Genomic DNA, 23,897 nt, shown 5'->3' on the forward strand with positions numbered 1-23,897 from the left:
CCACTGTGGTACCATGCACAGTGGTTTCACTGCCCTGAGAATCCTGTGTTCTGCCTGTTCATCCCACCCACTAAACCCTGGCAACCACTGATCCTTCCAGTGTTTTTTGTGGGGTTTTTTTTTTTGCCTTTTCCAGAATATCCTAGAGTTGGAATCATACAACATGTATCCTTTTCAGACTGGCTTTTTTCACTTAGTAATATGCATTTAAGGTGCCTCCGTGTCTTTTAATGGCTTGAAAGCTAATTTCTTTTTAGTGCTGAATAATACTCCACTGCCTGGATGTATCACAGTTTATCTAGCCATCGTCTACTGAAGGACATCTTGGTTGCTTCCGAGTTTTGGCAGCTATGAATAAAGCTGCTATAAACATCTCTCTGCAGGTTTTTGCATGGATGTAAGTTTTCAACCCCTTTGCATAAATACCAACAAATGTAATTGCTGGACTTTATGGAAAGAGTATATTTAGTTAGGGTAAGAAACTGCCAGACCATCTCCCAAAGTGGCTGCACCATTTTGCACTCCCAACAGCGATGAGGAGAGCTCTTGCTGCTCCAGATCCTCCCCAGCGTCTGGTGTCCATAGTGTCTGGGTTTTGGCCACTCTGATAGGTGTCCAGCAGTACCTCATCGCTGGTCTGACCTGCGTCTCCCTGAGGATGTGTGATGTAGGGCACCTTTCAATATGTTTATCTGCCGTCTGTGCATCTTCTCTGGTGAGGTGTCTGTTTTCTTTGGTCCATTTCTTAGTCAGACTGTTTTCTTAACTGTTGAGTTTGAAGAGTTCCTTGTATATTTTGGATAACAATTCTTTATCAGATGTGTCTTTTGGAAATATTTCCTCCTAGTCCGTGACTTGTCTTGTAATTCTATAGACAGTGTCTTTCACAGAGCATAAGTTTTTAGGTTTAGTGAAGTACAACTTTATCGATTATTTCTTTCATGGATCATGCCTTTGACCCTAAAAAGTCATCACCATACCCAAGGTCATCTAGGTTACCTTCTAGAAGTTTTATAGTTTTGTATTTTACATTTAGGTCTATGATCCATGTTGAGTTCATTACTGTGAAGGGTGGAAGGTCTGTGTCCAGATTCATTTTCTTTTTCCATGTGGCTGTCCAGTTGTTCTGTCACCACTTGTTGAAAATACATCTTTGCTCCACTGTATTGCCTTTGTTCCTTTGTCAAAGATAAGTTAACTATATTACATATTTATTAGGGTCTACTTCTGGGCTTTCTTTTCTGTTCCATTGATATAATTATCTGTTCTTCCACCAGTACCACATTGTCTTGATTACTCTGGCTTTATAGTAAGTCTTGAAATCAGGAAATGCCAGTCCTCCAACTTTGTTCTTCTCCTTCAGTATTGTGTTGGCTATTCTGGGCCTTTTGCTTCTCCATATAAACTCTGGACTCACTTTGTTGATACCCACAAAACAACATGCTGGGGTTTTTATTGTGATTGCATTGAATCTATAGATCAAGTTGGGAAGAACTGACATCATGACAATATTGTCTTCATATCCATGAACATGGGATATCTCTCCATTTATCTAGTACTTCTTTTATTTCATTCATCACAGTTTTGTAGTTTTCCCCATATAGATCTTACACATATTTTATTAGATTTATTTCTAAGTATTCCATTTTGGGTGTACTAATGTAAGTGGTATTAAGTTTTTAATTTCAAATTCCAATTGTTCATGGCATGTATATATGAAAGCAATTGACTATTGTATCTCAACTTTGTATTCTGCAACCTTGCTGTAATCACTTACTAATTCCAAGAGTTGTTTTCCCACTTCTTTGGATTTCCTATGTAGACAGTTATGTCATCTGGGAACAAAGACAGTTTTATTTCTTCCTTCCAATCGGTATAACTTTTCTTTCCTTTTTGTGCCTTATTGCATTGGCAAGGACTTTTACTATGATGTTGAAAAGGAATGGTGAGAAGGGACATAAATGCCTCATTCCTGATCTTAGTGAAAAAGCTTCTAGTCGCCCACCACTGACTATGATGTTGCCCCGGGCCCTGTCCTCCCCACGCAGCGGCCGCAGCCCTGTCACCATCTGGGGGCACATGCAGCAGGAAGTCTACCAACCAGAAAGGAGTGTCCGGCAGGTTCAAGGCACTCCAGGGGGATCAGCCAACCACAAGTGCTGCGCCCAGCAAAGCTGTGGTCAGAACCCAAGGAGGGACAAAGAGCTCCACGGGTGAATGTCAGTTCACACGGTCAGCCATATAAGAAATGTTGAGGGGACTTTACTAAGCAAAAAAAAAAAAAAAAAGGCATTAATTAATAATGATAATTAAAAAACAAAAGTAAAAATCTCACTGAAAAGGAAATACATAATAAAGGTAGTGGATCAACTTGCTTATAAAAGTATAAAGGGTTAAAGAGAAAAGTAAGATTAATTTATAATACAATCATTAGGGGCTACTTAAAAGAAAATGAAGTAAACTGTGTCATCAAAAATATAAACCATACAGTAGAAGAATAAAAATATGAAACTTTGGGATGTGTTCAAAATCAAGTTACCATCAATTTAAAAGAGACTATTACATACATCAGATGTTATATGTGAATCTCAGGGTCACCCTAAAGAAAAGTCTTAACTTTTCTGACAGATTTAGCACAGCCTCTGCTTGTCAAGAGGGAGGAATTAATCTAATCAAATGAAGCCCGTTTCCTCACATTCAGGGAACTGATTCCCAGCTTATGTTTCCGGAGGACGTTCACCCTGGACATGCATGCGGCATGCGTCCCGCTGGCGAGGACGCACCAACCGGCCTAGGGCGTGGGTGTCGGCAAAGGCCGCTAAGTGTGTTATTTACAGTGCGGCAGAAAGCAGGGAAATGCCGCTGTGCACCAGCAGCAGACTTGCACCCAGGTTAAAATATATTTGTATTTATATTTTATATTTCATGGATTTCCAGTATAACCAACACCCTATGGCAAATAAAGTATTTTTCCCACAAGTCTAGATGAATGTTTAAAATATATATAAAATCAGAACTTATTTCCACCATGCACATTCTTTTCATGTGCAGATGGAATACTGACTGAGTCAGAAGTCAAGCTGAAAAGTCTCACCTCCTCTGCCTGGACGTCAATGTGTGCGGCAGAGACACAGGCTGACCCCGTGTCTGCGAGCTTTCCCGTAGCCCAGCAGCCGGGGCCGCAGAGCTGGCATGCCTCCAGCACACTCAGCTTTTCAGGATGGATTTCGTGGATGTTGATATTCTGATTCTGAGGACGTGCAGTCTGACAGTCAGAGCCTGCTCAGCTGCCCCTTACTGGGCTGTGGCTGCCACCCCCACTGCTGTGAGCTGGCGGGCTCACTGGGGCCGCCGGGGAGAACCCCCAGAAGGGGGCAGAGCCGCCCTTCCCCCAAGGGCCTGGGGACCCACCTCTTCCCAGGAGCAGCCCTGGCTGACTGGGGGGACCCTCAGGCACCTTCCTTGGGACAGGCCTTGCTGTGGTGCAGCCGAGCCCCTACCCCTGCAGGGCTCCTCCCTGCCCCTCCCACCTCCCCATTCCCTGTCCCCTGAGTGTCTCTCTCCGCAAACCACAGGCACAGGTGCCAGGCTCAGACCTACCTTGCAGGAAGCCCACCCACGTCAGTGGCTACTGCAGGAAGGCCCCCCAAGACTGTGGTGGGCACGTGACTAACTCATAGGCCTGAACCTCAGAAAGGATGGATCCTACTGCTTTTCAGTTTTACCTCAAGAAACCTGCCTTAAGAAAGAAAAAAGTGAGCCTGCATAGAAATGCAGTTACTGCTGCAAGGGGAAATGATCTCTGTTCATGATGTTAATGCAGGACAAACTTGGGAGAAGCAGCAGGGAAGGGCCTGCACCGCACACACTGGCCTGGCCTCCAGCATCTCACAGGTGGAGACCCAGCAAGGGCAGGTCATCCCCACCGAGTGCCAGGTGCCGCCCCGGGGTCCAGTGTGTCCCTAAAACCTCCCTCTTGGGAGAAATAGAGGACGCAGGAGACAGGGAGGGGAAGGGAGGCAGGAAGGAGAGGTGTGGGCCCAGGGTCATGGGACTGCCTGCAAACAAGTCATCCGCCGGTCCCCTTCCAAGCCAGGCTGTGGTTTCTGGCCTCCCTCCCCAGAGCTCTCCAGAGGCCCTCCACTGCCCTCCTGCACCAGGTCAAAGGGTCAGCATGTGATTATGTTGGGCCTGGCTTGGTTTTTCTCTTGTTTGTTTTATTTTTTCACTTAACAGCTGCATGTTAATAGAAAGCCCCCCTCACCGAAGGATTTGCCTGGGATTTCTGTAATAAAATAGAAGGATTTGCAGCAAATGCGGGAAGAACCCACTGCAAAAGTGGTATTTTTCAAGTGATTATGAGGCCCAGAACATATTGTCATACCGGGGCTACAAGCCTGCCCTCCCCACCGGCCAGCAGCAGCAGATGTCCTGTTAATGTCCAGTGATTAAATGTCACTGCGGAGGCCTGTCCTCCTCTGCGAGGCTCGCCCACCACCTCTCTGCCACCTGCTCCTTTCTTCCTGAAGCCAGTGTCCCTGCTTGTCAAGCCAAACCCACATTTGGGTTTCTGGAGGAAGCCCCCAGAAAGTGTGCACCCCCAAAATAAAGTCCACACACCAAGAAAGAGGACAATATGGGATCCAGGGCACAGGGGTCCCACAAGAGAGAAGCTAAAGGGATGCCTGGGACTTTTAAGGAGCAGTCAGTCCCAGGACGGCATCTGCAGAGTCTAGGCTGGAGAAGAGATGGGCTCCAGGAGATGGGCTTGTAGGGAAGACGTAAGATCATCTGACATATCTGACGGCATCAAAAACCTGCAGTGGCGGGCTGCCAGGGGCCGGGGACGAACCGGGGGTTCTCAGAAAAAAATGCAAGTGATAAAAGAGGCAGAATAGCTATAGTACACTATACAGTCTTAGTAATGTAAACATTATCAGTTCAACAAAAATTATAAGAAGGATGTGAGAAAAAGAACAGGAGAAGATAGTAAAGTCCTCATACAACATAATTTCTGAAATGGTTGAATCAAGAGATGGTTATGTAAATATGTCATTTAGTAATAAGGAGATAAATTCTAGGAAGAGCTGAAAGGATAGAAAATTGACGCTTCTGAACAGTGGGAAGGGAAAGTGGGGCGTAGCGAGGTATCTGAGCCCAGGTTCTCCCCAAAGCGCACCGAGACAGGCACACGGAGCAAGTGGTTTATCTGGGACACGATTCCAGGAAACACCGGTAGGCAAAGTGGGAGGGAGGCGAGGACAGGAGGAAGCCGGCGCAGTACCAGTTCATGATAAGGCAGCCACTGCGGACAACTGGGGCTCAGCCTTGCTGGGAACCTACGAGACCATGTAGAACACACCTCGTGAGGGTCACTTCTCATCCCTCACTGGCTGAGGGCTGCTCCCGGAGGCACTGAGTCCATGCAACTTTGCACCTGCTCTGCGTGGGCACCGAACACGCCTATGGCCGGACAGCACCCTCACCCAGAAAGATGCAGGTGCTGGAGGTAAATGTTATCACTGAATGGAAATCCACTAAGAGTTCAGATAACACCTGATGGGGGCAAAGCAGACAGCCATCGGGCACCAAAAATGTAGCTACATGGACCCAGGTACTATTATACTTTATAAGCTGCTGGTAGCCTGAGGTTTTAAACAACACTGAAGGCTCTCTAAAATGACCTCTAGCCAACCAACAGATACCCTCTATTCCCTTTGCAAGTCTGGTGCCCAGAGCACACTGAGTGGGCATGGCTGCTCTCAGAGATAACCCTATACTCCTGTTCCCACTAATCAAGTGGCATTCTTCCCAGTTATCAGTAAAGGTTTGTACCAACCCTGTTTATGCTAGTTGTACTTACGTGCATTATGCAACACAGTTAATTTGTAAACCAAGAAGGTAGAAATAATATGTAAACCAATGAGACTTAAATTGAAAAAAAGAATTACTTTCAAATTAAATGTGGGCAAGACACCTGTAAAAGATTAGGTGGAAATTGTAAAACTCTAGAAGAGCTATCTTGATTTCCACTTCTGGAAGTATGGTAAGTTAAGCAGTCTGAAAAATCCTCCATTCTCTGTCCTGATCTGGATAGAAAAAAAAGTCTCTCCTGATAATTGCACACTCAGGTTTGGTATTCTTACACTAACCTAGCCATGAGGGTATCCTGGTCAAACCCAAGAGATAAAAATAAAATACCTGCAATTAAATCAAATTAAATTAAAGTATTTCTAGGTTGGTTGCGCTCTCTGGTACCCAATCATCTGGGTACCATAAGGAAACACCAGTTGGAAGTGCCCTGGAAAACACCAATCATCTCTGGAGAAAACCGTTCTTAACCTAGTCTCTGAAGAATTCCCACAGATCAAATTCAGCTAATGACTCAAAATTAAAAAGCATTAGTCAGCAGAGAAAGTAAACATCAGACTTAGGCCTCCACACAAGACCTCAAGTATTGGAATTATCAAGTGCAGCTTATAACATGGTTAGATTTGGAACATTTGAAGATACAGACAGTGATGTTAAAAAACAAGCAAGGCTGAAAATACTATTGAAACAGAATTTGTAAACGAACATGGTTTAAAAATAGAACTTCTGGAGAAATATGTAATCATTGATCACTAAATTAATAATTTCATTGCCTAGCTGAAGAGAGAAATAGTGAATGAAGATAAATCTGAACAAAATGCCCAGATTTCAGCACAAGAAGTAACTGATACCGAGCATGTGAAAAAAGGGTAACAAGAAAGACAGAAGACCTAATGTGTGTCTAATCAGAATTTCTAAAAGAGGTAATAGAGAGAATGAAGGAAAGGAAGTACTTGCCCTGATAATTCCTAAGCATTTTCCAGGATTAATGAAAGACTTGAATCCTACAGACACAAAAGCACAGTATTTACCAAGAAGGATAAGATAAGGAGACAAAGACCTTAAAAAGCAAGTAGAGACAAATACAGTTACCAAGAAACCACAATTAGACTTTTGTGTAGCAACAATTTACTTCTAAAGACAGTGGAATAATATCATCAAAAGCTGAAAGAAAGTAACTATCAGCCTAGCTGTCTATCCAACTGATATCTTTGCAGAATGAAGGCTAGTTTACAGATGACATGATTTTATATGTAGAAAATCCTTAAGATTACACAAAAACACACACACAGTGTTAGCAGGATACAAAATCAAAACACAAAAATCAGCTCTGTTTCTATACACTAAAAATAAACATCTGAAAAGGAAGTCACAAAAAAATTAACTTACAATAACATCAAAAGAAATAAAATTCTTAAGAATAAACATAACCAAAGAGGTGAAAGATGTAAACTGAAAACTACAAAACACTACTGTAAGAAATTAAAGAAAATGCCAATAAATGGACAGACATCATATGTTCACAGATTGGAAGACTTAATATTGTTAAGATGTCTACACTGTCCAAAGTGATCTATAGACTCAGTGCAATCCCCATCAATATCCCAATGAAGTTTATGGAAGAAATAGTAATCCTAAAATTCATATGGAATATCGAGACACCTAGAATATCCAAAACAATCTTGAAAAAGAATAACAAAACTGAACACTCACACTTCCCAATTTCAAAAATTATGACAAAGCTACTGTCATCAAAACAATATGCTGGCATGAAGACAGACATATAGACAACTGGAATAGAATAAGAGCCCAATAATAAGCCATCGCACATACGGTCAGATGATAGCTGGCAAGGGCCCCCAAGGCCATTCAATGGGGAAAAGACAGACTTTTCAAAAAATGGTGTTGGGCAAACTGCATATCCATATTCAAACCAATGAAGCTGGAACACTGTCATACACCATATATAAATTTAATTCAAAGTGGATCAAAGACCTATACAGAAGACCCAAAACTCTAAAATTCTTAGAAGAAAGCATAGGGGGAAAGTTTCATGACATTACATTTGGCAACAATTTCTTGGATATGTCATCAGAAACACAAGCAAAAATACATAAAATTCCCATCAGGTTCTCACACTGAAGATTTATTTACTCAGTTCCTTTTACTCAATACACCATGTCCAACTTGCAACAAAAACTACAAAGTATCCTAACGAGCAAGCAAAAAAAAAAAAAAAAACATACAAAGCCTGAAGAGACAAAGCAAGCATTAGCATCAGAGTCTGAATGGCACAGATTTTGGAATTATCAGACCAGAATATGTTAAGGACGCTAATGGAAAAATAGACAACATGCAAGAAAAGATGATACGTAACCAGAGAGATGGAAAAATCCTAAGAAAGACTCGAAAGGAAATGCTGTGAATCTAAAACACTGTGGAAGAAATGAAGGATGCCTCGGATGGGCTTGTCAGTAGACTGGACATGGCGGGACAGGGAAGCAGTGGCCACAAAGACTAACCAATAGAAACTTCCCAAAATGAAATGCAGAGAGAGAAACAAATAAAATAAAATACACAAGTGCAAGGCATACAATGTATTGATTTGAAATATATATTACAAAATAATTACCACTGTCGCATTAGCTAACATTCCATCATGTCACATAATTACCATTTCTTTTTTGTGGGGAGAACATTTAAGATCTACTGTCTTAGCAACTTCCAAGTATATAATACAGTATTGTTACGTGTGATCACCATGCTACACATTGGATCCCCAGAACTTGTTCATCTTATACCTTGGAAGTTTGTACTCTTTGACCAACATTTCCCAATTTCCCCCGACCTCTGGTAACCACCGTTCTATTCTGTATCTGTAAGTGTGGTATTTTTTAGAGCCCACATACAGGTGATATCACTCAGTATTTATCTTTTCGTGTCTCATTTATTTCCCTGAACATAATACCCTCAGCTCCACCCATGTTGCTGCAAATGCCGGATTTCTTCTCTCTCATGGCTGAGTAATATTCCACTGTATGTATGTATGTGTACATACATATATGTATAGCATAACATCTATTTTATTTACATTATATATAAACATATATATTTTAGATCTAGGTATCATGACATCTTTATCCATTCACCCATTGACAAATGCTTAGGCTGTTTCCATGTCTTGACTATTATGAATAATGGGTTGCATGGGACTATTTTTTTCTTACCTTTAACTGGTCTAATAATTCTTTGTTTAACATAATAATGATGTATTAGGTAATTATAGTACATGCTGAAATGAATGACAATGTCTGAAAAGACGAGAGGGAGGAATCAGAAATACCCGGTCGTAAGGTGCGTGCCTGCCCATGCGCTGGTTGGTGCAGCATTGTGTGAGAATGGACTCAGATTAGTTGCAAACTCTAGGGCAACCACTAAAAAATAAAAAACTAAAAATCTAAGTATAATTACCATATTAAGAGAGGACAGAAAATGGAATCACAAAATGTTCAATTCAAAGCAAATAAAGTAGGAAAAGAGGAAAGATAAGTATAGAACTAGAGCAATGAATAGAAAACAGTTACAAACATGGGAACTATTCACACCAATAATCACTTTAAATGTGAATGGATTAAATACACCAATTAAGAAGCAGAAATTGTCAGAGTGGATAAAAATAAAAACACAAGTCCCAACCATATGTTGCTTACAAGAAACCCACTTTAGATATACAGCTACAGTCAGGTCAAAAGCACAGGGATGGAGAATGAACACTGTGTCAACATGGATCAAAAGACAGCTGCAGTGGCTCCGCAGGGGAGGCTGGCCTCAGAACAAGGAAAGTCGCCAGGGACAAAGAGGGGCATTGCCCGGGACATGCCAGCAAACACAGGGATGGAGGAAGACTGCAAGCGGTTGGCAGTGGGTAGTGGGTACACGGGGATTCCATGAGGCCCTCCCTCTGCTTTTTTAGCATGTTTGAATTTTCTGTAATAAAAAGTTGTTGCTTTATTCAGAAACTGGCAGTATACCTGGAAAAGGAATGAAGGGAGAGGGCTAAAATCAAGACAGGATAAGAGTCGGGAACAGTCGAAGTGCTCGATGGTCCCCCACTCCTGACTGCCCGTGGTGGGGACAGGACAAAGGGCACTCTTTCCGGGGAAGAGGACCCCAGGGAGCAGACCCTGGACTCCTCCACTGGTGGCCAGACCCCACACCTGAAGGACAAAGTCTGGAAGAGGTCAGAAAGAAGGTCATGAAGACACTGACGTGAGGGTTTCCCCAAAATATGGCCCATAGGACCACGTCGCGGTGAGACTCGGGCCCCACAGGACTTCTGACCACCTTCTAGCCCTTCCCCTAAATCATGAGCCGGATATGACGGGACATCCGAGGAGGCCTCTAAGGTAGAAAATGAGATGAAAACAGGTGAACGCCGTCTGGGGGAAGGGAGAACAGACGGGGAAGAGGGAACGATACATCCATGAGACGAGAACAGGATGCTGCCGAAAGGAACAGGGAGAACTGAAAAGAGCTCCGGGCGCTCAAAAATGTGGTGGCAGGATTTAAAACTCGATATAAGGGTTAGAAGATAAAAATGAGGAAATTTTCTTTCAGCAAATAGAGCAAAAGGAAGTGGAAAATAGGAAGAAAAAGAAAAAAAGAAATTAGAGAGTTTAACTAGGAAGTTCCACCACCCAATAATAGCAATTCCAGAAAGAGAACTGGGAAAGCAGAAAGGAAAATGGAAATCATCCTACTCACCAAAAAGATACGTCATCAGGGTGAAAACACATTAAATGAAACCTCCAAGAAATGGCACAGATTAGGCCAGGCTGAATGTCAGCACAATTTAAATGTAAATGTGTAAAGCGAGGATTTTGCAGATTCAAAGGCACAGACACCACACGACAACAACTAAATAAAATGCACAATCGTTGACTAAATCCTGGGTTACATACACATACATCATCATCAAGGACATCATTGAGACATTTGAGGAAATTAGAATATGGGCAAAATAACATTTTATTGTATCAGCGTGGCGCTGGTTCTGGGATCTGTGAACTGATCCTGTTTTTAGGAAACAGTGGCTGAAGTATTGAGAAGTGAGCTCTGGAAGTCTGCAGCAACACAAAGAGGAAGCAAATGTGGCAAAAATGTATCAGTTGGTGAATCCAGATGAAGGTTAATTACACACGTTCCTTGTTCGGCTCTCCATTCTTCTGGAAGCTTGCAAGAAAAAGTGGTGTAGCAAAAAAAGTATTCATCTCTCTAGTTAGGGAGGCATGAGATACTACTATCTTATCTCAGGTGTTTGTAAAGCAACCAGATGAAGGCTGGGGTCTCCAGAAGTGGATTCTAAGGTGGGGTTTGGGGTAAAAGATGTTTATTTGGGTGCACCTGTGAAAAGAAGGGGCAGCAGGACAGGCAGAGGGAGCGGTCAGCTGTGGTGGGGCTGAAGGAACCTGGCCAACCGCGCTCAGAGCAGTGGGACAAAGACGGCCCCATGGGAATCCTAATTCAGGTCAAAATGACTAGGCCTCTAAGCCCCGAGCTCAGGTCCTGGGGTTGGACGCCCTGGGAAGAGCGAGGAGGTGACGCAGGAGCTGGGGCAGACGGACCCCAGACCCCAGGACACCGTCTCGTGGTGGGCAGCGAGGGTTTCCTTGCAGGGCCACGCCAAAGCAGAGTTTCTGGGACCGCTGGGCTTCTTTTTTACCACCGGAAGTTCCACATCCCTGGGGTTTCGTTTTCTAATCTGCTTTGTTCTGGGCTCAGTGAATCTACCCAGACTTTTAACTGAATATCTATTCTGATCTCACTACATGTGGCAGTTGATTGCTTGTTTCTTAGATTGTCACAAAGGCAAGTTTGATGTGAAACAATCGAATTTGGGCTAATTTTTTAAAGTAAAATGATAAATATATATATAGAGAGAGGTAGGTACAGTAAACTGCATAGGAAGCAAGCAGGTGATATACATGAGAATGACCACGAGGCCTTCCCAATCCATCACCTTTTCAAACCTCCTTTTGAGAATAACAGCCGTGCATTGAGGTGTTCCTTTCCTCTTATGCAATAACTGTCCGTGCAGCCTCCGTGTCGGGGAGCAAGAGGGAGTGGTGGGGACCAGGGCGGCCTCCTCCAAGGGGCCGCACCTCCCGGCTGACCCGCTCATCATGCCCGCATAGGGACAGGGACCTGAAGTCTGTAGACCTTCCCATCTCTCAGGGAAAAGCAGAAATCCAGATTTCCATGTAAAATCATCGTATTTTTCTACGTAGCTCCAAGTTTTGTTCGAATACACTTTGGGCTGAACAAGACATTCCTAGGAATTGGATGAGGCCTGAGAGGCACTTCTGACACAAGGCAGCCCCACCAGGTGACGTTCTGACACAGCACTGTACGAATCACTGTGCCCCCCACATGCCTCTGTGCAGACACCACCACCACCCCCCGCTGCTGGAGGCCACAGCGAAACCCCTACCGTCTGTCTCATCGTCAGGCGCCGAGATGCTCAGAATATCCTGACATCCCATCACTGAAAACCCTGCACTGTGCACGTAATAGGGGTGAATTTTTATGGCACATGATTATAACTCAATAAAAAAGCAAGACATGTTCAAATTCTAACCCAAAACTTGAGGAACTCAGTTGCCTTCGACCACTCTAGGCTCAGGCTTCAGCCTCCCCATCCTCCTGTGCCACGTGCTGCACTCAGCAGAGTTAATACTGAATTCTCATTAATTGCTGATTTTTTCCCCAATAATACTTGTTAAAGAAGAACTAATACTATTGTTTTAGAGCAAATACTGCTCAAATACTGTCTTTAGTGGGATTGTAATCAGCTTTACCCACTTTCCATCTAATTCGATTGAAGCCGATTTTGTACAAAGTCTTTTTTTTTTTAATTTTGTTGCTGTTAAAAGGTCACCTCTTTAGATCTGCCTCAAACTCTGAATTCCTGGGATCGATTTATAATTGTTAGTTCACAGTCGACCTAACCAGGGATTGAATTGCTATACTTTTAGTTAAAATAGAAAAAAAGGGGGAGAGAGAGGGCGATGGATGTTCGCATATGGTAGAATCTGGGGCGGATGCTGGAGACGGCATTACTGAATGTGTTTCAGCCTGTCCTCCCCAGCTCTGTGTTATAAGTCTGTTCATGATGCCTTTTGACCCTCTGCACTTACTCCATCATAATTATCCTTTAATACTCTTATAAATGAACTTTTAGCTTATCTTCCATTAATTCTCCGAAACAAGGAACTCATCTCAATAAAGTGTTTAACCCTTTTGTGACCTTCCTGTTCACAGAGGCTGGGGGAAGTCTTAGGCGGGAGTCTCACCCCTCCCCCGGACGGATGTGAGTAGGGGTCCCAGCCACCTGCCCCCCACCAAAGCCCGAGTGGAGAGCACAGCTGGCACGCGGAGCCCCCCAAGAGAGGAAGCGTGAGCACCAGGCAGGGAAGACAGCCAGTGGAGGGTGCGGGGGACTCAGCTGCACAAGCCCTTCGGGCAGGGCCACTGCAGGGCAGCGGGGGACCCGAGGCAGGATGGCTGGTCCACTCGGCGGGGACCTGCCCTCCTCTTCCCATTGTCTGGGGGCTCTTGTTTAGACTCTAAGCAACTCCAGTGCTGGCAGGACAGGAGTCCCGGGCCAGGCCACTTGAAGGGCCCCCACCCATAAGATAGTGAACCTCCTGCTTCTCTTCCGGGTCCTCGGTTCCCGCCGGCACCACCTGAACCCCAATCACCCCTCGCCCCCCTAATCCCAGCACCTAGCCAATAGCCACCAGCCCCGTAGAAGTAACACCACAATCACCCCATGCCCCTTCCTATATAACCCAGCACCTTTCCCTAATAAAGCGGAATTCTCCGGTGAATTGCTGCTGTGTCGCTCCTTTCCTTTCACCAATAAAGCCCCCACTCTGCCACTTGGTGGCTGTGTGGCCTCCAGCAGACACGGCCCCCGGGCTCCACCGGGCTCCTGGTCTGCGAGACAGGAACGGTCTTAGTGTGCACTCGACAGTGGTGCTCGGGCTTGAAGGGATCAGGTGTTAAAAACAAGGCAGCAGGCCCGCAGTGGAGTCACTCACGCCAAGCCCTGCGTCACCGGAGACCTGATGGGATCACAGCGTCGGCTCCCCCGGACACAGAACCTCAGCCCAGCCGGTGGGGAGCCTCCTGGTCAGCACAGTAAGGCCCCGTGCTCAGCAGACCCTGACTGGCCCCCGACGGATGGGGACCCTGCAGAAGCCCCTGTGTCTGCCCAGGCTGGCCCCCCTTTCCTGCTCACTCCCGCCTCGGGGCTCCTTTCTCCTGACTGGTTGGATGCTGCCCTATTTGAATTGATTTTTGTTCAGGTAAACTTAACATTTTTTTTTGGTATCATTAATCTACAATTACATGAGGAACATTGTGTTTACTAGGCCACCCCCTTCACCAAGCCCCCCGACAAACCCCATTACAGTCACTGTCCATCAGCATAGTAGGACACTGTAGCATCACTACTTGTCTTCTCTGTGTTGCACAGCCCTCCCCACGCCTCCCCCCACATTATACATGCTAATTGCAATGCCCCCTTTCTTTTTTCCCCGCCCTTGTCCCTCCCTTCCCACTCATCCTCCCCAGTCCCTTTCCCTTTGGTAACTATTAGTCCATTCTTGGGTTCTGTGATTCTGCTGCTGTTTTGTTCCTTCAGTTTTCCTTTGTTCTTATACTCCACATATGAGTGAAATCATTTGATACTTGTCTTTCTCCGCCTGGCTTATTTCACTGAGCATAATACCTTCTAGCTCCATCCATGTTGTTGCAAATGGTAGGATTTGTTTTCTTCTTATGGCTGAATAATATTCCATTGTGTATATGTACATCTTCTTTATCCATTCATCTACTGATGGACATTTAGGTTGTTTCCATTTCTTGGCTATTGTAAATAGTGCTGCGATAAACATAGGGGTGCATCTGCGTTTTTCAAACTGGGCTGCTGCATTCTTAGGGTAAATTCCTAGAAGTGGAATTCCTGGGTCAAATGGTATTTCTATTTTGAGCTTTTTGAGGAACCTCCATACTGCTTTCCACAATGGTTGAATTAATTTACATTCCCACCAGCAGTGTAGGAGGGTTCCCCTTTCTCCACAACCTCGCCAACATTTGTTCTTGTTTGTCTTTTGGATGGTGGCCATCCTTACTGGTGTGAGGTGGTATCTCATTGTGGTTTTAATTTGCATTTCTCTGATGACTAGCAATGTGGAGCATCTTTTCATGTGTCTGTTGGCCATCTGAATTTCTTCTTTGGAGAACTGTCTGTTCAGCAACTCTGCCCATTTTTTAATTGGATTATTTGCTTTTTATTTGTTGAGATGCATGAGCTCTTTATATATTTTGGATGTCAAGCCTTTATCGGATCTGTCATTTACAAATATATTCTCCCATACTGTAGGATGCCTTTTTGTTCTATTGATGTGTCCTTTGCTGTACAAAAGCTTTTTAGGTTAATATAGTCCACTTGTTCATTTTTGCTTTTGTTTTCCTTGCCCGGGGAGATATGTTCATGAAGAAGTTGCTCATGTTTATGTCCAAAACTTAACATTTTTAATATGCCTCCATTTACCTTTTAACACAGCAGGCAGAACGCTTGGCACGATACTCTGTGTTCTCCCGTGCACCCTGAAGGGCACCTGCACCCCTGTACCTGCCTCGGGGGTTCTCTCTGGCCTGATACTGGTAGTGCCAGAGAGTCGCCGCCCCAGAAACAGCCCCAGCCAGCAGGGGTGCAGAGCCGACGGCCCCCCAGCTCCAGCCGCCCCACCCCAGGCAGGGCCCCCGAGGCGTGTGCGTCCTATCGCCGGGGCTCCCGAGGGGAAGCAGCGCCAGCCACCGGCAGCGGTCCTGCCCCCGGCCTCCCTCGCTCCCCTGCCCCCTGCTGGGCTTTCACGGGACCCCCAGAAGCCCTAAGCGGTGGCTGTTCTGTCCGCATCCTCCCCTTGGCGCTGAGTCCCAGGAGCTGCTTCCGTTCTGTTTTCCGGCCCCGCCCCTGCCCCGCGTCTCCTACCCACCCACCAGCCCGCACGTCTGACCGACCTGCCTACCTCGGCCCCCACCAGGCGGGCTGCGCTCTGCGCCAGAGAGGCTGCGACACCGTCTCCGGTCTTGCTCTGAGGGCCACGGGGCAGTAGCCGCCGTCGGACGGACGTCCGCGCGTCTCGGGCAAGCCCCGCCCCCCGCAGCGGAGGGAGGAGCCTGCGCAGGGGCCGCGGCCGGGCGGGAATGCGACTTCGGGGCGGCGTGGCTGCGGCCCATCCTGCAGGGGCTCTGGGCACACGGGCGGCCGCGGCAGCGCCCCAGAGGGTCCAAGAGCAGGGGCGGGGGGGACCCCCACAGCAGCCGGGGAGGAGACACCCTCTAACCAGAGAGAAGCCAGGGCGTCTGGCAGGGTGCCCAAAACACCCGCCGCCGTGACGCAGGCTGGGGGCCTAAGCCAGAGCCTGTCCGGGGCGCCCGAGCCGGAGGCCCGGAAGGATCCAGAAGATGCACGGGTGCCAGACGTCAAGATGAGGCACCGTCAACGTTTCTGATTCAATCGTTTTGCTCGTATGTAAACACTGCACTGCTCACACCATACGAACCCAGTCTTACTGACGTGTCAAACTTCATCGAAGTGGGGCTGTCCCAGGAAGCCCGGAGCAGCTGTGACCCTGTGCAGGGCGGGGCCCAGGGGCTCTCTGACGCCGGCTCCCTCCCCTCCTCTGGTCATGTCCCATTCCCGATGCTAACCCCCAAGCAGCCCCACTTTCTCCCTCCCCGGGCCTTGAACACGCCGTCCCCACAGTCCCACCTCCGCAGGGGTCCCCGCCTCAAGGGGGCCTCCCTTGGCCCTGCCAAGCTGCGCACCTTCTTCCGAGACTCCTTTTAACTGAAGATGCCCCTAATGAGACTCTCGGGAGCATGAACATTGGAGGGGTGCATGACTGAGACCATAACAACCCCAGGCTTGTGCATCTTGAGCTCAACCTTTCTGAGCTTCAGTTTCTTTCCTGTAAAATGGAGACCATAAAAATGCCTTTTTAAAATATATAATGTTGCTGTTAGCATGCTAAGTGCTTAGCACAATGCCTTGTCCATATAAATTACTAGTAAAAATTTTTGCACAAAGCATAAAAATCACTAAAGCTGCCTAAGACGCCCATTTGCAAAAGCTGAATATGTAGAACCGAGAAGAAGGAAGTAGTTAGGAGAGCCTCACAGCTCGGGCAGGTAACTGCACAGGCCAGCTCCTCGCCCCCGCCCCATATCATTTGCTGTTTTTCGCGTGGATACACCTTCAGGAAGGGATCAGGAAGGGAGGGATCCGGGGACCAAGTTGATGTCCAAAGAGATAAAACCATGAGGTGGGCAGCTGGGAAGACGGCGTCGGAATCCCTCCAGTTAATGGTAACTGGGAATGGAAAACAAATGAAAAAGCACGGTAGTAATAGACTGAGAAGGTCTGGGCTCCAAAACTGACCCCTTCTGAAGAACACAGCGAGTGTGACCTCTGCGGCTGAAGAATTTGCTCTTCTCACATAGAATCAACACTCCCTTTTGGGTTCACCCCATCCTGATGGATGATGGCCTATGAAGGCTTAGCAGACAAAATGGGCAGGGGCCCCAGAGAGCCCTCTTTCCAGCCAGCCTGTGACCTCTGCCCACGGGCATCCCCATAGAGAACTGGGTGCAGGGAGCCAGGAGATGCCCCAGCAAGTCCAGACCAGTGGTGGCAGAGAGAGGGGCGCCCCGGGGACCCCAACTTCCAGTCGCAGCTCACGGCTCACCAGCCTGCCCTTCCCTTTTACTGATGATCAAGTAGTAAAATGGAGGCTACATGAGATACATTTGTGTCCTGTGTATTGTAAATGTATTTTTGGAAAAAAAAACAAACATGGTTCAACTTAAGTTACAGAAGGGTATTTGGCAATAGTCCCCTCCCACCCAATCCCTCCTGTGCCACTTACACACCCAGAGTGGCTCATACATTCACAAACACATGCATCATTAGCTTTATTTGTACAAATGCCCCACGCCTTGCATTTTTCACTCACAACACCCCTCAGAGGTTGTGCCACGCCAGTTCACAAGTGCTGTCTTGCTTGTCATTTCTTTCTTAAGGCTGTGGACTCTCCCACTAGACGGAGGCAAGACAATTTCAGAGAGCTTTTAAGGGCCCCTTCCAGCTCTGAAATCCACATTTCCATTCAGACCTGACTTTCAGCCTACCAAAAGTGGACAGCAGGAAGTCTGCCACAGAAGGCTCACCCCTCCTCCCGAGAGGTGCTATGGGGGACTCCCTCCCATAAACCAGCCCACTCCTCTCATCAGACCTGGGACAGTCATTTTATAACCAGATGGCATCTTGGCGGCAAACCAGGCCTGAAAAGGCTTTGTTTCTAGGGCCGCTGACACTATGGGTGGAGGCTGCCAGTACCAAATGTGGGCCACTCTGTGGGCTGGACCCTGTAAAATGCAGACACATCCCAGAAAATGCCTGACCTGAAAGGACCGTTCCTGCCGTTCTCCAAAGCTGGTCTGGCCCCTTGTGCCAGGACAGGGTTCCCACCAGGCTGGTTCATCCCCAGAGAAGAAAGAGAATTGGATCCTCAAGACAAAAGAGGCTGAATCCTCCTTGGAACCCCTTGTCCAGCTACAAAATCACACTGGGATTGACCCACAAAATTGTCATGGGTGCGACAGTGCCCGTTGGGGGACCACAGGCATGCTGATGAGCCGCCTTGTCCTGGGGCAGGCCAAGGGGGTGCCTCACAGAGACCTAGGGAGAGGGTGGGTGGGAGGTAAAGGGAGGCAGTGAAACCTGACTGAGCCAGCATCGGGTGGAGACAACGAAGGCAATGTGGGATGCTGGCTGAGAACAGAGTTCAAAGCTGAAAGCATCAGGAGCCCGTGAACATGAAAGGAAGGCATTGAGAGAATGCCCCAGCATGAAAAATGGTGAGGTGGGAATGATTTTCTGAACAAAGGGAAAGGCAGTAGTTAGGTCAGTTACATTGGTTAGTTACGCCATGTAACAGACAGCCCCACAACTCAGTGGCCAAGGGCTGCGATCATCAGCATCCTCTCCCACAGTGTCAAGGGCCAGGAATGCACTGGGAAGCTCTGGGTCAGGGCCTCTCCAGCCTGGGGTGCATCAGCTGAAGGCACACAGGGTAGGAGGACCCGGCTCCCACACAGCCACCCTGCATGCTCATAGACAGACAGGACTTCCTGTGGGAACTGTGGGCGGCCACACCAAATTCATGGTCTTCTGTGGACACTTGCAGAGGAAGGTAAGGGTGAAGAATTAGCAGGAAGAACAACATCAAAGGCAAGCTTTCTTGCACCCCATTGGATAGCGGCACCCAAAACTTGCTTCTCTCCCCTGCCTTGTTGTTTGAAATGATTTTAAATGACATCAGCAATGCACACACGTGTACCTTCATTTTAAGAATGGCCACCAATGCATGCGAACAGAGTCCCCCTCTGGACCCTCCATCCTATGCCCACCCCTGCCGAGAGGTGATCATTGTCACCCCGCTGGTGTGATACCCCAGAACTCTCCTTCATGATTTTCTATCAGATTTTCATGTGTGTGTGAAGGTATGAAATGGGTTTTATTTCCTGAGAAATGTAATTACATCCTGTGGCTTTTCTGCATAAATTGTATCACATGGTGTATCCTTGCTCTTCAAACCACTTTTCCACTTATTGACATCATTCCATGCTTACATATGAGCCTACGGCATGCTTTTTGACTGCCACATGGCATTCTGTATAGTCTGGATGTACCATGGCTGTACCTATTTGCCTACTGAAGGGGAATGTAGGCTGTTTGCATGTTTCCTATTACTAACAATGATAAACCTAGTATATGCATGTTTGTACACCACTTACTCCTCTGTAGCTTATCATTTCTAAGTATATTTATGTTTGGTTCTGTGGTCAATTCCTAATTTTATTGTGGTGTAATCAGTGTGACCTCTATCATAATTTCTATCTGGGGGGATTTTGTTGACAATTTCTTTATGGCCCCCCTCATGCCCGATTTCTGTGTGCATGCTGTGTACGGTTGAAGATGACGTATATCCTCTGATGGCTCAGGAGACCTGTCATCTATTATATGAAGCCTGTCCCCTGTGTTTCAAGTACTCTGTTTACTTTTATCTTCATGGTCTGTAGTCTTTAAAGGTAGCCATTACACATCTCCCACATGATAGTGGATTTTTAAATTTCTCTTTCCATTAGCTTTTCTTTTAGATATAAAGTCCCTCACGTTTGTTCACCACCTGGTGTGTGTGTACACTGCTCACAAGCAGCTTCTCTCATGTGGCTTGTGGGTTCAAAGAACCCCACGCAGTCTGTACCAGTGTCCACACTGTGCTCCCTCCCATGTCATAGTTATAACTGTCCACCGTCTTGGTCTGAGGAGAGATGCACTTTTTAGTCCTGACCGTGGAACTGTGGGTAGGTTCTTTCTCTCCTCCGAGTGGGCTTGGATCCAGACCCAGGAAAGTCACCCAGAAGCAAGCAGGAAGGCCCCACCCACACTCCTGTTCCCACCCACACCCCCGCCCCCAGCCTCCCAGAAGCAGGGATGGAGCAGAGGAGTGCCAGCTAAGCCTCTGCAGCCAGTGGACAAGGACCCCGCTGGCTCCCTGGGCAGCGGGGTCCTCCCTCTGCGCAGTGGCGTGGGGGTGGCAATCCCACCGGAAAGGGTGCTGTCAGGGTAAGTGCACAGCCTGGAGCCACAGAGACTGTCCGGGTCCCTCAGGCAGCCCCAAGGAGAGCAGGGCTAAGCGGGTGGGGTCTTCTCGCTGGAAGCCTTCAGGCCTTCAGAGGCTGGGCCCCAGACCTTCCAAATTATGGGACTAGAAAACTAACCACGCACTTACATTTCAGTCAAATAGCTGAAATACAATTATGTTGCATGAGTCTGATTTTAATTTAGGGTCTAGATATTTCAAACAGTGGGAGTGTTGTGACCCAGTGTCATTCGCTTGGGAAGTCAAGGTTCCCAAAAGCGACTGAGCCAGGAAGCCTCATTGACAGGTCGTCAGGGGCACCCACGGCCCCTTGCTCAGCCTTTTCACCTTCCAGATTATTCTTCCTGCACGGATCCTATGACTTTTTACCTTGTGTCTTTGGGAGCCAAGGAAATTGCCCCCATGAGGCCCCTACAGGTTCTACCTCATGGGCAGGTCACATGGTGTTTACTGCAACTTTTAAGACAATTTTTAATAGGAAAGGAATCTTCCTAACAGCATTTTCTGATCATTGTTGAACTCAATCTTCTCTTTTAGCTTAGAGATGAAGTCCTGATTACCAGAGCGAAGTGCCTTGAGAATTTCGCATTTATTTCCCAGTCCACATAATCCTCCTGCCCAGGAACTGTGACATACAAACTCCTGTAATGCCCACGCATTAATGTCAGGGAACAAAATCACAATCTGGTTTGATTTTTTTTTTTTGAGAGGGAGAACCTGAAGCAACATAAGGCTACATAATCATTGGACATAAAATAAGCTGTTTATAGGATTTTACATACCCTCACAATCACATCTTACTTTTGAAATAACTGTAATTACTTCCTAAAATGATTCATTTTCTTATGACTATAAAAGTCTGTGTGCCTGCTGTAGACAATAGAGGACTTAAGAAAATAACAAACGCCCTATGCCCTATGATCTACAAATAAGCCCTGTTAACATTTTGGTATATTTCATTTTAATACTTTTCAGTGTATACATAACTTTACCACTTGGTATCATTATAGATACAACTGTGCTGAATTTTTTCACTTTGCAATGTTTATGTGCAGTTCAAACTGTATCAAAATATTTCAAAATCTGGAAGAATATATGCTAAGGTATTAACAGTGATAACCTCTGGGTAGTAGGAATATGATGCTTTTATTTTCTTATTTTATGTATTTTTAATCTAAATTTTCTAACTGTCTTCAATGCGCCTTTTTATTATGAAGAGCTTACTCTTAAGTTCAAAAAGATTGTTTTTCCTGGTTGTATAATATTCCGTCTTATGGCTCCATGCTGGTTTACTTAGTTTTCTCCAAAATGGTGGACATTTGCCCTTTGCAAGGTTTTGAAAGGGGCCCCAGCAATGTGTTCACATGGTCATATTTTTTTAAATCTGCAACAAACCTACTGTGACACCAGGCAGTGGGGGCCCCCCACTGTGCCCCCTCTCCCTGTGTGTGAAGTTGTGCTGGACGATCACAGGCATTCAGGGGATGTGGAATTGAGGGTTCAGGTGCATGAGTCACAACCGCCTCTCTGGTTGGAGCTAAGATGCTGTAGCCGTCCTAGCATGCAGACACTTTTCAGGGACATCCCTAATGTCATCAAATCTATGAAGATGCAGGGGCTTCAGGGAAGAGCAGCAGCGACAGAGGCGGGGGCGGAGGGGGGCGGAATTCAAAACAAAGTCATCTGAGAAAGGAAGGTTCGACTACAAGGAGCGTAAGAGCAAATAACACAACAGCGAATGCCTTAGGAGAAATGGGAAATCTTTTTAAATCTAAAGAAAATAAGCAGAAGAAAAGGATTTTTCTACCAATGACAAGTAGGCAAAAAAAAGATTCAACATCTGGGTAATGGGAATGCCTGCGGGGGAAAAAGTAAAGGAACAAAACAAATTCTGAAATCTGTAACTGCAGAAAGCTTTCCTGAAACAGCAAAGAAAAGGTTTGGAACTACACCGTGGAAGCGCGCAAAGTGCGGGCGCCCAGACGCGCCCTGGTGAAAGACTGGGCGCTCACAACGTGAACAGCCCTCCGGGCAGCTGCGCCAAAAGAGGCGCCAGGGCAGAAAATCACAGGGACAGGTCGTCAGATGTGCCAGCGCTGACAGCGACTCGTATTCCAAAAGGATGCGGAGAAATCTTAGGATGCAGAGAAAACGTGCGCCCAGGATTTCATATCCAGCAAAATGGCCCTTAAATAGAAAGGTCCCAACGCCGGGGGCTTTCCCCGGTGCCTCGGGAACCTTCTCAGCCCACAGCCAGGGAAGCAGGACGCGCCAGGGCACCGCGCGGACGAGGGCAGGGCCTGGGAGCCGCCCGCAGGGCCGCAGAAGCCCCCTAACTGGCTGCGCTCTGCCGGGCCGCCTCTCGCCTGCTTCCAGGGCCCGTTAGGGAAGCGCACGGCCCTGGGACCCGCGCACCCGGTGCTCGCTGCCCAAGGAGTCCCCTCGTCCGTGCCTCGGGGCTGCATCTCCGCAGGAGGCTCAGGGGGCGCAGGAGCGCGGTGCCTGGAAGGGAGCAGCCGGGGCGCCGAGGGATCTTCACACCCAGCCCAGGCTGGCCTGGGGCCGCCGCCACAGACCCGACATCTGCTAGGGGAGCGGGAGCCAGGAGGGCACTCCCTGGGGAGGCGTGGGCCAAGCCGGGCAGGTGCCGGGAGCGCGCGGCCTGGGGTCGGGAGCGCGGCCCGGGGTCGGGGGCGCGCGGCCTGGGGACTTAGCGCCGCCTGCGGGGCCCCGCGCGGCCTCCCCGCAGAAGCACTGGCGTCGGGACACCGCCACACGCCCCCACCGCCCCCATTTGCACACGAACACCCAGCAGCAGCCACAGGAAGGCGCCCGGAAGCCTGCGCGTCGGAAGGCGGGCGCCCAGGGGCTCTGAAGGCGCCCGAGGATCGCACCGCGCGGAGCAGGCAGGTGTCCTCAGCCTCCAACGTCCGGCGGCCGGGGCCCTAACGCCCGAGACCATCGCCGTGGTGCCGTCGCAGGAACAAAGCCACCAACCTGGCTGTCGGGCAGCTTCGTTTTTTAAAAATTAGTGAACATGCTGTTCAAAACGTTTAAGCAGTGAAAACAAAGACTGAGAAACCGCCACCCGGGAGGCTAAGGAGACCATGTCCAGTTACGACCTGGTGTCCGGGACCGGATTCCAAAACAGAAAAGAAGTGACACTGGGGGAAAATCTAGTCCAGTAAGTTCTGTACAGGGCAGAGGTTGCTTGTCTCCATAACGCCG

General features: G+C 47.4%; 1 protein-coding gene across 1 annotated transcript in view; it reads right to left on the reverse strand.

Moving 5' to 3' along the window:
• VSX1 (visual system homeobox 1) overlaps nucleotides 1-16,268 on the reverse strand; it is a 32,794-nt gene extending 16,526 nt beyond the window's left edge. The window contains exon 1 of the mRNA XM_057491500.1: nucleotides 15,969-16,268. Within this exon, the coding sequence (XP_057347483.1) occupies nucleotides 15,969-16,179 (211 nt within the window). The 5' untranslated portion in view covers nucleotides 16,180-16,268. The remainder of the gene's footprint in view (nucleotides 1-15,968) is intronic.
• Nucleotides 16,269-23,897: the final 7,629 nt, after the last annotated feature.

The sequence above is a fragment of the Manis pentadactyla genome, chromosome 14 (genome assembly GCF_030020395.1).
Source record: "Manis pentadactyla isolate mManPen7 chromosome 14, mManPen7.hap1, whole genome shotgun sequence".
In the NCBI taxonomy this organism is placed as follows: Eukaryota; Metazoa; Chordata; class Mammalia; order Pholidota; family Manidae; genus Manis; species Manis pentadactyla.